The 14,706-nt window shown below is 38.0% G+C and overlaps 1 protein-coding gene across 3 annotated transcripts in view; it reads left to right on the forward strand.

Moving 5' to 3' along the window:
• The window catches only part of LOC118909668 (glycine N-phenylacetyltransferase-like), a 44,577-nt gene that overhangs the window by 20,378 nt on the left and 9,493 nt on the right, over positions 1-14,706 (forward strand). For all 3 annotated transcript variants that reach the window (XM_036880376.2, XM_036880377.2, XM_036880375.2), the window contains 3 exons: positions 9,724-9,831; positions 11,695-11,821; positions 12,684-12,852. In XM_036880376.2, coding sequence (XP_036736271.2) covers positions 9,724-9,831; positions 11,695-11,821; positions 12,684-12,852 — 404 coding nt within the window. The remainder of the gene's footprint in view (positions 1-9,723; positions 9,832-11,694; positions 11,822-12,683; positions 12,853-14,706) is intronic.

Here is a 14,706-nt window from a genome sequence, read left to right on the forward strand (position 1 = left end):
CCTCAACTTGTTCTGTACCAGGCACACATTCATCTTGCATCTCATTTCATTCCCTCAACCTCACTGCGGGGAAAGCACATTATATCCATGTAACCAAAGAGGAAACGGAGGCTCAACTACATGACTTTTCCAAGATCATGCCAGTAGCAAGTGGCAATGTTATGACTCGAATCCACCATGATCTTTGCTGTGTGATGACCAAAACTGAAAAGTTTTGGCCCTTCCAAAAATGATGTTAGATAACACTGGAAGCTTTCCCAGAATTGCTGAAAGTAACACAGTAATGTTCAGTTTCTTGTTCCTAAATAATCAAGTGCCTAATGAAAGGTTAACCACTATGATTCTTCTTTGAAGTTAATAATAGGTTAGTTTCTATTTTGTCAAACCCCCAAAGGATTATATTTAATTTAGAATGAGACAGAAAATTTGCTTTAGTAAACGACTGATAATTTTGTACTATAGAGTGTGCTTTTTTTTTTTTTACAATAAAATATGTTGCAAAGAGACTAGAATATTACCAAGGAGGAGTGCCATCACATTATAATAAAGGCATCAATTCACCAAGAAAATATAAAAAATCCTGAAATGTTTATACCTAACAACAGAGGCTCAAAGTACATGATACACAAACTGATAGAACTGAAAGAAGAAATAGGTAAACCGTTGAGTATAATAAAAGACCTCAACATTCCTCTCTTACTAATTTATAGAAGAGGCAGAAAACCTGTAAGTACATAAAAGAGTTGAAAAATGCTATTGACCAACTTGAACTAATTGACATTTATAGAATTTTCCCTTAACAACAGCAGAATACATATGGAATATTTTCAAATGCACATGCAATACTTACCAAGATAGACCATACTTTAAAGAATTTAAAAAAATTTAAATCATACCAAATATGTCTTTGAACAATACAGAATTAAACTTAAAAAAAAAACTGAAAAGTATCTGGAAAATACCTAAATTTTTAGAAATTATACAACACACTTCTAAATAAACCATGCTTCACAGTCACAAGGAAAATTACAACATATTTTAGTTGAATGAAAACAAAAGTACAACATATCAAAAGTTTTGGCATAAAAGTAAAGCAACGATAAGTGGGAAATATATAGCATTAAGTGCTTATACTAAAAAGAGAATAATGGTCTCAAGTCAATGCTTTGAGTTTCTACTTTAGAAACTAGAGAAAGAGGAGTAAATTAACCCCAAAACAAACAGAACTGGACATTATTAATGGTAAGAGCAGAAGCCAATAAATTTTACAAGAGAAAAACAATAAGAAAATCAATGAATCTGAAATCTGGTTCTTTGAAAAGATTAGTAATGTTGATAAACTTCTAACCCCTTGAACGAAGAGAAGGATGGGTGCCCTTGAGGAAGGACTCATTACACTGCAAAAAGGTATCCTGCCAATCTTCCTTCCAGTTTTCTCTAAAGGAACCAACCACTTTTAATCAGGGTGACTGTGCATTTGGGGGAAAGGAAAGGAAATAGACATGGATCAAGTGCACACCTGTCTGCTCTTTAATTATTACCAGAAAGAGTGACTCCAGATCAACTATGCTAAAACTAAAAGCATCCACTTTGGTAAGCATTACCCACCATTTGTTTATAACTCTTAACTGCCTTGAACTGGCGGTCCTGTTCAATGAATTAACTCATCATACAGATGACCTTTTTTTTTTTAATAAGAAGAAGGTAGTAAATAAGTCAGATGTTCTGTTGACTGACATATTTTCATTATGAGTTGCTTTGAAAAGCTTTCCAGGTTAATTTTTTTCTTCCATAGGGCAGATCTCTGGGATTTGAATGGTTGTTTACTTGTATTAAATGGACCCCATCTCTTTTGAGAAAACCCTTGGCATTACCCTTAATCCAACTCTGTTGTGAGGTGAAGTAACCCTCAATATTAGATCCTCAACTGTAGTTAAGTAGGTGGTTCTCCTCTCTACCCAGGTGACTCTTTGATAACATAAGTTTTTTTTCTCATTAGTAGAAATACAGAATATTTCTATGAATGGCTCTTATTACAACAGTATAACCTAAAACTCACTCTTATTCAGTGCTCACTAAAGTCTCAGTTGAGGGAAAGATTTATGTGTTATGGCCTGAAGGACTGCCCATCTATTTCTCCAAATGCTGGACCCTGAATAGGTTTATCTCATGTGTCAGCTTCGATCCATTCAATTTGCAGTGGCTGCCCAGATCAATGTGTTCTGGCTTAGTGATGCTACCATGGACATAGAACAGAGGAATGATTCCACTTATTTTTAATCTAGTGTGTATAAATGTTACTGGTCCCAAACTCCAGTGTTTAAAAAATGTCACCTCTTTGTTTTTTCCAAAACTGCATTTAATTTCTATATTTAGCTTCTGCTGATGGCAGAAATTTGTTTTGTAAAAACTCAGTAAAGTCAAAGTTTGTCTCCTTAGTCCCACATAGATGTTTCATGGCAAGAGTAGGAAGGCACAGGGGGAGCTGTGCTCTTTAGCCATTGAAAGGCTCATCATTCCATTGGCCCTTGGGCTTCAGCATCCTTCCATGTCATCTGCTGAAGCACCATGCTTCCAACTGCCCTGAGGTCCTGAGATCCAACCTTGGGTGTACTGTTGTACCTCCTTTCCCCAAAACCACAGAGACCCTTCCAGTTTGGAGGTCTCTTTTTCTAAGCCTCTACAAGGCCTTTCTTGAGGGCACCAGGGTTTGAACAGATAGTTGTGGAAAAGATTAAATAGACTGCCCAATGTTTGTTGTTCTCGGACTTTGATCAACAAACCTTGGGCTTTTAACACTATGTTCTGTCTCTATTAAATAGGCAATAACTCATTAACCTTGCTGGAAAGTAATCTGGAGATATGTGTAAGAAAAAAGAATCTTTAAATGGCAGTCAACCTTTGACCCAGAAATTCTCTTCTGATATTTGTAAGAACAGCCATATTTGCAAAGATTTAAGCAAAAGCAAAAAAAAAGGTTCCTTGAAGAATAAACTGTTAACCACAATGATTAGGAAAAACTGAACTGATGGGAAAATTAAATTAGAGTCCTTCCACATAGTGGATATCATGCAGTCATTAAGAATGGTTATGTAGATTTGTTTATTGATATGGAAATATGGCTGCAGTATAGTGGGGGTGGGGGTTAGGGAGGTAGATGTTAAACTGATATATATTAGGTAATTTCATTGTTTAGAAATTGTTTGTGTAGAAAGATGGTGGCATGAGAGGTGAGACAGAGGATTCCTCCTAAAACCGCATATAATATGAAAATATAATTAATACGACTAAACCTGAAAGAGCAACAGGAAAGAGGGCTGCGCCAAACTGGATACACCTGGAGAAAAGAAGAAATCTCACAGAACAGGGTAACGTACCAAAGCCGTGGCCCAGCGGGACTCAAGCCCTTCCCCACACCAGCTCACCGGTGGGAGGAAGAGAAACAGAACGGGGAGGGAGTGGAGGCCTGGGACTGCTGAATACCTAACTCTGGAGATCTGCTCTGGGGGCACAAACCTACATTTCATGGTGCTTTCATGATACTCTCATGATTATGGGGTTGGAAAGCTAAGACAGGCAGAATACCTGGAGAGACTGAGATCCCAACTGCTTGTGTAAAGCAGGGATCCATATCCGGCTGCTCTGGGACAAAAGAAAGGTGGGCAGTCTCAGAGACTTCCTAACAGCAAGAGGGCTGCTAAAGGGGCAAGGACTGCACAGAGCTTACTGCTCAGGAGAAAGGACAGCTAGACAAAATTGTTCAGGTGCACTCTGCCCAGCAGGTTGGGAACTTTCTCGACCTACAGGTGCCCCAGCTCCCAGGCTGGCTCGACGGCTAAAAGGACCCCCTCCGTGATACCCAGCCTACTGCATCTTTCTCCCGGCTAGCCCTACCTGGCTTGAAAACCAGCAAACACTACCCTGGTGTTAGGCCAGCCAGAGAGAAGCCCCATCAACAGCAACTACAAATGCGAAGCATAGAGGCTTATACATGTGTGCTCAGCCTTCTGGTTCTGGCAGTGGAGACAGGCACAGCAGCTGGGAAGCAGGAAACAGCTCTTTCCTCCCCCAGGCACCAATATGGCTCCCCTGTGACTCACAACATTGCTTCAGGGGATGAGCAGCTCCAGAGAGTAGAGCTTCTGGGCACTAGAGGGTGCCACATATAAATATGAAATGCCAAAGAAACCTGGTTCAAAGAAAAATTATGAATACAACACCTGAGAAAGAATCAAATGAAATCGACCTCATGAATATTCCTGAAAGAGAGTTCAAAATAAAAATCATTAACATGCTCATGGAGGTATAGAAAAATACTCAAGAACTCAGAAATGAATTCAGGTCAGAGATTCAATCATTGAAGAGCACAATGGAGGGAATTAAAAGCAGATTAGATATGGTTGAGGAGATAATAAATGAAATAGAAATTAGAGAAGAGGAATACAAAGAAGGTGAGGCACAGAGAGAAAAAAGAATCTCTGAGAATGAAAGAATATTGAGAATAGTGTGACCAATCCAGACAGAACAATATTCACATTATAGAGGTACCAGAAGAAGAAGAGAGAAAAAAGGGATAGAAAGTGTCTTTGAGGAGGTAATTGCTGAAAACTTCCCCAATTTGGGGAAGGAGATAGTCTTGCAGGTCATGGAGGTACACAGATCTCCCAACACAAGGAACCCAAGGAAGACAACACCAAGATATGTAGTACTTAAAATGGCAAAGACCAAGGATAAGGACAGACTGTTAAAAGCAGCCAGAGAGAGAAATAAGATCACATACAAAGGAAAGCCCATCAGTCTATCATCAGACTTCCTAGCAGAAACCTTACAGGCCAGAAGGGAGTGGCGTGGTGTATTTAATGCAATGAAGCAGAAAGGCCTTGAACTAAGAAAGCTTCATCCAGCAAGATTATCATTTAAATTTGAAGGAGGGACTAAACAATTTCTAGATAAGTAGAAACTGAGAGAATTTACCTCCCACAAACCATGTCTACAGTGTATTTTGGAGGGACTGCTATATGGAAGTGTTCCTAAGGTTAAATAGCTGTCACCAGAGGTAATGAAACCACAGTTAAGAAAGTACAAGAGTTAATTACCAAGCAAATGCAAAATTAAATCAACTATCCCCAAAGTCAATCAAGGGATAAACAAACAGTACAGAATATGACACCTAATATATAAAGAATGGAGGAGGAAGAAAAAGAGGAGAAAGAAAGAACATTTAGATTGTGTTTGTAATAGCATATTAAATGAGTTAAGTTAGACTCTGAGATAGTAAGGAAGTTAACCTTGAACCTTTGGTAACCACGAATCTAAAGCCTGCAATTGCAATAAGTACATACCTATCAATAATCACCCTAAATATAAATGGTCTGAATGCACCAAAAAAGATAGAGTCACTGAATAGATAAAAAAACAAGACCCATCTATATGCTGCCTACAAGAGACTCACTTTAAACCAAAAGACATACACAGAGTAAAAGTAAAGGGATGGAAAAAGATATTTCATGCAACTAACAGGGAGAAAAAAGCAGAAGTTGCAGTACTTGTATCAGACAAAATAGACTTTAAAACAGAGAAAGTCACAAGAGACAAAGAAGGACATTACATAATGATTAAGGGGTCAGTCCATCAGGAAACATAACCATGATAAATATCTATGTGCCCAATACAGGAGCACCTACTTATGTGAAACAAATACTAACAGAATTAAAAAGGGAAATAGAATGCAATGCATTCATTCTAGGAGACTTCAACACTCCACTTACTCCAAAGGACAGATCAACAAGACAGAAAATAAGTAAGGAGACAGAGGCACTGAACAAAACATTAAAACAGATGGAAGTAACAGACATCTATAGAACTCTACATCCAAAAGCGGCAGAATACACATTCCACTCAAGTGCACATGGAACATTTTCAAGAGTAGATCATATATTAGGCCACAATAAGAGCCTCAGTAAATTAAAGAAGTTTGAAATTGTAACAACCAGTTTCTTAGAACACAAAGGTATGAAACTAGAAATAAATTAAGCAGAGAAAATGAAAAATTCCACAAACACATAGAGGCTTCACAACATGCTCCTAAATAACCAATGGATCAATGACCAAATAAAAACAGAGATCAAGCAATATATGGAGACGAATGACAACGATAATTCAACACTGCAAAACCTGTGGGACACAGCAAAGGTGGTGCTAAGAGGAAAGTATATTGTAGTACAGGCCTACCTCAGGAAAGAAGAACAATACTATATGAACCCTCTAAACTCACAACTAACAAAACTAGAGAAAGACGGACATAATAAAGATTAAAGCAGAAATAAATAAAATTGAGAAGAATAAAACAATAGAAAGAATCAATGAAAGCAAGAGCTGGTTCTTTGAGAAAATAAACAAAATATATAAACCCCTAGCCAGACATATCAAGAAAAAAAGAGAGTCTACACACATAACCAGAATCAGAAAGGAGAAAGGAAAAATCATTACGGACACCACAGAAATATAAAGAATTATTAGAGAATACTATGAAAAATTATATGCTAACAAATGGGATGACCCAGAAGAAATGGACAACTTACTAGAAAAATAAAATCTTCCAAGGCTGACCCAGGAAGAAACAGAAAATCTGAGCAGACCAATTACCAGCAATTAAATTGAACTGGTAATCAGAAAACTACCTAAGAACAAAACACCTGGATCAGATGGCCTCACCATGGAATTTTATCAAACATTTATTGAAGACCTAATATCCATACTTCTTAAAGTTTTCCAAAGAGTAGAAGAAGAGGGAATACTTCCAAACTCATTCTATGACACCAGCATCACTCTAATACCAAAACCAGGCAAAAACACCACAAAAAGGGAAAATTATAGACCAATATCCATGATGAACATAGATGCAAAAACACTCAACAAAATATTAGCAAACCAAATTCAAAAATACATCAAACAGATCATCCTTCATGATCAAGTGGGATTTATTCTAAGGATGCAAGGATGGTACAAAATTCGAAAATCCATCAACATCATCCACCACATCAACAAAAAGAAGGACAAAAACCACATGATCATCTCCATAGATGCTGAAAAAGCATTCGACAAAATTCAACATCCATCATGATAAAAACTCTCAACAAAATGGGTATACAGGGCAAGTACCTCAACATAATACAGGCCATATACAACAAACCCATAGCCAACATCATACTTAACAGCGAGAAGCTGAAAGCTTTTCCTCTAAGATCAGGAACAAGACAGGGATGCCCACTCTCCCCACTTCTATTCAACATAGTACTAGAGGACCTAGCCATGACAATCAGGCAACACAAAGAAATAAAAGGCATCCAGATTGGCAAGGAAGAAGTGAAACCGTCCCTGTTTGCAGATGACATGATATTGTACATAAAAAACCCTAAAGAATTCACTCCAAAACTACTAGATCTAATATCTGAATTCAGCGATGTTGCAGAATACAAAATTAATACACAGAAATCTGTTGCATTCCTATACACTAACGGTGAACTAGCAGAAAGAGAAATCAGGAAAACAATTCTATTCACAGTTGCATCAAAAAGAATAAAATACCTAGGAATAAACCTAACCAAGGAAGTGAAAGACCTATTCTCTGAAAACTACAAGACATGCATGAGAGAAATCAAAGAAGATACCAATAAATGGAAACACATCCCATGCTCATGGATAGGAAGAATTAATATTGTCAAAGTAGTCATCCTTCCTAAAGCAATATACAGCTTCAGTGCAATCCCTATCAAAATACCAACAGCATTCTTCAACAAACAAGAGCAAATCATTCTAAAATTCATATTGAACCACAAAAGTCTCCGAATAGCCAATGCAATCCTGAGAAGGAGGCATAAAACAGGGGGGATTATGCTCCACACCTTCAAGCTCTACTACAAAGCCACAGTAATCAAGACAATTTGGTACTGGCACAAGAACAGACCCATAGACCAGTGGAACAGAATAGAGAGTCTAGATATTAACCCAAGCATATATGGTCAATTAATATATGATAAAGGAGCCATGGACATACAATTGGGAAATGACAGCCTCTTCAACAGCTGGTGTTGGCAAAACTGGACAGCTACATGCAAGAGAATGCATGCATGAAACTGGATTACTGTTTAACCCCATACAGAAAAGTAAATTTGAAATGAATCAAAGACCTGAAGTAAGTCATGAAACCATTAAACTCTTAGAAGAAAACGTAGGCAAGCATCTCCTGAATATAAGCACGAGCAACTTCTTCCTGAACGCATCTCCTTGAGCAAGGGAAACAAAAGCAAAATGAACACATGGGACTACATCAAACTAAAAAGTTTCTGTAGAGCAAAGGACACCATCAACTGAACAAAAGGCATCCTACAGTATGGGAGAATGTATTTGTAAATGACATATCTGACAAGGGGTTAATATCCAAAATACATAAAGAACTCACATGCCTCAACAACCAAAAAGCAAATAACCTGATTAAAAAATGGGCAGAGGATATGAAGAGACAATTCTCCAAAGAAGAAATTCAGATGGCCAACAGACACATGAAAAGATGCTCCACATCACTAATCATCAGGGAAATGCAAATTGAAACCACAAAGAGATATCGCCTCACACCAGTAAGGATGGCCAGCATCGAAAAGACTATGAAAAACAAATGCTGGCAAGGATGTGGAGAAAGGGGAACCCTCCTACACTGCTGGTGGGAATGTAATGTAGTTCAACAATTGTGGAAAGCAATATGGAGGTTCCTCAAAAAACTAAAAATTGAAATACCATTTGACCCAGGAATTCCACTCCTTGGAATTTACCCAAGGAATACAACTTCTCAGACTCAAAAGGACATATGCACCCCTATGTTTATCGCAGCACTATTTACAATAGCCAAGATATGGAAGCAACCTAAGTGTCCATCAGTAGATGAATGGATAAAGAAGAGGTGGTACATATGCACAATGGAATACTATTCAGCCTTAAGATAGAAACAAATCCTACCATTTGCAAAAACATGGATGGAGCCGGAGGATATTATGCTCAGTGAAACAAGCCAGGTGGAGAAAGACAAGTGCCAAATGATTTCCCTCATTTGTGGAGTAGTTTGGGATGGCAGGTCAGGAGGGAGGGAGATGGGGACTGAGTGGTATTATGTTTAGTACACGTGGTGTGGGGTGTCACGGGGAAAACAGTGTAGCACAGAGAAGACAAGTAATGACTCTGTGGCATCTTACTACACTGATGGACAGTGACTGCAATGGGGTGTCAGTGGGGACTTGATAATATGGGTAAATGTAGCAACCACATTGTTTTTTCATGTGAAACTTTCATAAGAGTGTATATCAATAATACGTTAATAAAAATTAAAGAAAAAAGAAATTGTATGTGTATACATAAACAAGTGAAACAAAATGGAAAGATATAATACTAACTTCTACAATGTGATAGTGGATGGCTTTTAGTTTATTCATTTTATTTATCTGGAAATTTAACCATATTCATATAATGTTTGCACGGTATTGTTTGACCCAAAAATCTCTCTCCATTTGGAATAATAAAGTAGAATGTGAGGACTATTTGGCCTAGATGCCCTGTTTGTCCCTTTTCCACCATAAAATTTCATTTCATTGAAATAGTCCTTACCCTGACCAAGCGAGGCTCTTTGCCATCCCTTCCTAACAATGACTCTCTCACTTTCTCTGGATGCTGCAGGTTTATGGGACCGTCTTCCACATGAACCAGGGAAACCCCTTCAAGGTAAAAGCCCTGGTGGACAAGTGGCCTGATTTCAATACAGTGGTTATCCGCCCTCAGGAGCAGGTAAGGTGCCAGGTGTAAAATGAAGACACTTCTGGGCTCTTATTTGCTATGTGGTAGACCCAGGGAATATAGAAATGAATCACAGTGAGGGTGACCAAGTCCCTGTCCTCAAGAAGCTCACAGCTTGGAGGGAAAAAAAAGATGAGCAAATAAACAACAACATGGTATAAAAATGTACAAAAACATACAAGATACAGAAGTGACACTGGCCAAGACATGATTGAACTACAGATGTCAGGGGATACAGAAAGAGGATCAGACAGCCTTCATGGTAGACATTTTCCCAAAACTGGACTTTTGAAGATAAACAAATTTTTGACATGCTGACAAGGATAGAGGATGCATTTTAAACAGAGGAACTAAAACCTAAGAATATGTAGAGGTAAATATGAGGAATGCTAGGCAAATATGAAGAACAAATTGCAATGCCTTATTTGGGAATATATTTTCAATACCAGACCTTTAAAAATCACTCAAACTAGGTGGTTTCCAAAAACAATTCCAAGTACAAATATGTTATATGCACACTGGAAAACATAAAGTAAAAATATATGCATGCAAAAATAGTAACCATATAGCACCTTAACATAAAATATTTACAAATAAAATTAAATATATAGTTTTGTAAAAAAACTACCAAATTAAACAGAATACAAAAATGAAGATATTTAAATAAATTATTCCAGCAACATGGATGGACATAGAGGGTACTATAGTAAGTGCAACAAGCCAGGTGGAGAAAGACAAATACCATATGATTTCACTTATGAACATAATCTAAAAATGAAACAGAACAAAATGAACAAAACATCAATAGACCCATAGACACTGAGAAGTGACTGGGGGTTACCATAGAGAAGAGGTTGGGGTGGGTGGGTGAAATAGGTGAAGGGGATAAAAAGGCACAAAACCTCAATCATAATATAAATTAGTCGTGGGGATGAAGGACAGCCTAGAGAATATACTCAGTGGTTCTGTAACATCTTTCTGTGTCAACAGATAGTAATATACTAGTTGGAGTGAGGATTTAATAATGTGGGTAACTGGTGAACCACTGTGTTGTGTACTTGAAACCAACATAATACTGTATATCAACTATACTTCAATAAAACAACCCAAAAAGTGGAATAATTGCTTTCTTAATATGATCTTCACAACAGACAATAATAATGCTGAGCTATGAGTACATTTCTGTGCCACATTTTCTAGCTCTTCTACATTGTTCTTAGTTGTTCTCTGACTCCTTCATCTTCAGATAATCCCATCTCTTATTCGTTGACTTTGAGAGGATGTTTCTGAATAAATTTTGTGCTTCAACTTAGTTGGGAATGTAAATTATCTCTTAAAACAATAGTGCATTGTGGTGTACTTTTTAAAGACACCATGTGTCTTCGTTTTGTATAGATTTATCCTATATAGGTGAAAATTCTAATATAAGGTTACCTGTGTTAATTGCTCTATTGCCATAGTCATAATCTATTTGTTCTGAGACTCTTTGAAATAGAATAAGATTTATTCTTGCAGTGGAACCTTGCCTTTGACAATAATACTACTTTCTTTCTCCTGAGGATGACAGACTATAGAATAACGCTTTCCAAATTGGTGTATGTTTGGTTGATTTGAAATTATAATGCAACACAGAAATATCTAATTCAGCAAGTTTTCCAATCATAAATTGAAGAGCTGATTAAATCCCTGACTTGCTCTTGTGATGCAACGGATTCAAGAAGAATGATAGAACGTCAAGAAAAAGATCAATATTCAAGTTTGTAAAATAGCACACTACCATGAAGTATGATCCTCAAGTGTTCCAATCACTGGGCATAATCAATCTTGTTTATTCCACATTACCCAACCAAACAGGAGATGACAGATGACTTTGATCACTATACCAACAGCTACCAAATCTATTCTAAGGATCCCCAGAACTGTCAAGAATTCCTTGGCATGTCAGACGTCATCAACTGGAAACAACACCTGCAGATCCAGAGTATGTAAGGGATGTGGGAGCCGTGCTGGTGGCTGGGGCCGCTCATGCCTCCACCTGCAAGGTCCTCTCTTCCAGAACACCTTCCTTCAAACTCTACCTCCTACCAAACTCTAGACACTTACCTTGATTTTTATTTACTTTTATTTCTTGAATCAGCCACCACCACCTCTTCCATGGAGTAGAAAACCATTGCTAAGAGGTTGCTAAGAGGAACTGTGAGTGAAGTGTTTTCTTGTTGGCTGAGGAGACATGATATATTTTGCAGACATAATCAGGACTTCTTAGGGTGATTAGATGTGAGAGCAAAGCTACCCCACTTGCCTCTTCCTAGAGGAAGAATGACAACTCCTTGTGCCACCTCCTAGGTCAAAGGAACAATAGTGGCTATCACAGGCCTTCCAGGGTCAGACTCCCCAGGGAAACATCCTTGCTCTACCTGTTGATTGCTTTGTGAGTGTGAACAAGTGATGTAGTGATGTAAAACTTATCTATTATTCCATTTTCTCATATGTAAAAAATGAGGATAATAAAAATATGTAAAACAGATGGTTAATGTAAGACTTAAATGTGGTATTAGACCAATACCTGGGCATGTAGTGCACATAGTGCACAGTTTAGGTGGCTACTATTTTCTAAATATGATTTCTCCTTTGATTTCATGGTGAGGTAGTCAGAATTTCTAGAATAATCTCTGACTTACAGAAGAGAAAACATGCTCCAGGAGGGACTCGGTCATGGTCACATGGTTACTGGTAACACCAGAAACAACACTGCCAGACTTTAAGTTCTGCAGACTTCCATTGGGGAGATTCTTGCAGGCTCTAAATGGACAATAACTTTCTCCCTACTTTACCTCCTCTAGGTTCGCAGTCCAGCCTGCATGAAGCGATACAAAATGTTGGAGCTGCTAAACTGGTTAAGGTCACGCAAACACAATGCATTCTCTATATGTTGCCAAATACAGTAAGGAAATTGCTCCCTTCCCTGTCGGAGGCAAACTTACCTCTTCAGTCTGGCAAAAGCAAGCCCCTGTGAGTTCGAAAAAAGATGCTCCGCATACTCGCCCTTTTCACTTCTGAAAAGTAGCCTCCCAGCTTCTCTCCCTCCATTCACTCCTGCCCCCCTGTAATCCATTTCCACAATGATCCTTTTGGTATGTAACAGGGATTACTTCAGTTCATCCACCTAAACGCCATTGACATTTCTAAGCTCACCTTGACTAAAAGTTTAACCCCTTTATGGACCTTCAAGGTCCTATAAGACCTGGCATACATTACCTCTTAGACTTCATCTTACCCCCCTGCTAACCAACTCCCACCAACAGCTCTGGGCTTCTTTCTGCAACTTGATCCCCATGCCTTTGGGCCATTGCACTTGCTCTTTGCCTCTGACCTTCACATACTTGCCTCTTCCTTGCCATTCAAACTTTCAAATACCATTTTCTCTAGGAAGTTGTCCATTTCTCCTAGGTTTCCCAGCTTGTTAGCATATAGGTTTTCATAGTAGTCTCTAATAATTCTTTGTATTTCTGCGGGGTCCATCGTGATTTTTCCTTTCTCGTTTCTGATACTGTTGATTTGTGTTGACTCTCTTTTCTTCTTAATAAGTCTGGCTAGAGGCTTATCTATTTTGTTTATTTTCTCGAAGAACCAGCTCTTGGTTTCATTGATTTTTGCTATTGTTTTATTCTTCTCAATTTTATTTATTTCTTCTCTGATCTTTATTATGTCCCTCCTTCTGCTGACCTTAGGCCTCATTTGGTCTTCTTTTTCCAATTTCGATAATTGTGACATTAGACCGTTCATTTGCGATTGCTCTTCCTTTTTTAAATATGCTTGGATTGCTATATACTTTCCTCTTAAGACTGCTTTTGCTGTGTCCCACAGAAGTTGGGGCTTAGTGTTGTTGTTGTCATTTGTTTCCATATATTGCTGGATCTCCATTTTGATTTGGTCATTGATCCATTGATCATTTAGGAGCGTGTTGTTTAGCCTCCATGTGTTTGTGAGCCTTTTTGCTTTCTTTGAACAGTTTATTTCTAGTTTAATGCCTTTGTGGTCTGAAAAGTTGGTTGGTAGGGTTTCAATCTTTTGGAATTTACTGAGGCTCTTTTTGTGTCCTAGTATGTGGTCTATTCTGGAGAATGTTCCATGTGCACTTGAGAAGAATGTGTATCCTGTTGCTTTTGGATGTAGAGTTCTGTAGATGTCTATTAGGTCCATCTGTTCTAGTGTGTTGTTCAGTGCCTCTGTGTCCTTACTTATTTTCTGTCTGGTGGATCTGTCCTTCGGAGTGAGTGGTGTGTTCAAGTCTCCTAGAATGAATGCATTGCATTCTATTTCCTCCTTTAGTTCTGTTAATATTTGTTTCAGGTATGTTGGTGCTCCTGTATTGGGTGCATATATATTTATAATGGTTATATCCTCTTGATGGACTGAGCCCTTTATCATTATGTAATGTCCTTCTTTGTCTTTTGTTACTTTCTTTATTTTGAAGTCTGTTTTGTCTGATACCAGAATTGCAACACCTGCTTTCTTCTCTCTGTTGTTTGCTTGAAATATCTTTTTCCATCCCTTGACTTTAAGTCTGTGCGCGTCTTTGGGTTTGAGGTGAGTCTCTTGTAAGCAGCATATGGATGGATCTTGCTTTTTTATCCATTCTATTACTCTGTGTCTTTTGATTGGTGCATTCAGTCCATTTACATTTAGGGTGATTATTGAAAGGTATGAATTTATTGCCATTGCAGGCTTTAAGTTTGTGGTTACCAAAGGTTTAGGGTTAGCTTCTTTACTATCTTACTGTCTAACTTAACTCACTTGTTGAGCTATTATAAACACAGTCTGATGATTCTTTATTTCTCTCCCTTCTTATTCCTCGTCCTCCTT

This window comes from Manis pentadactyla, chromosome 9, assembly GCF_030020395.1.
Source record: "Manis pentadactyla isolate mManPen7 chromosome 9, mManPen7.hap1, whole genome shotgun sequence".
NCBI lineage: Eukaryota > Metazoa > Chordata > Mammalia > Pholidota > Manidae > Manis > Manis pentadactyla.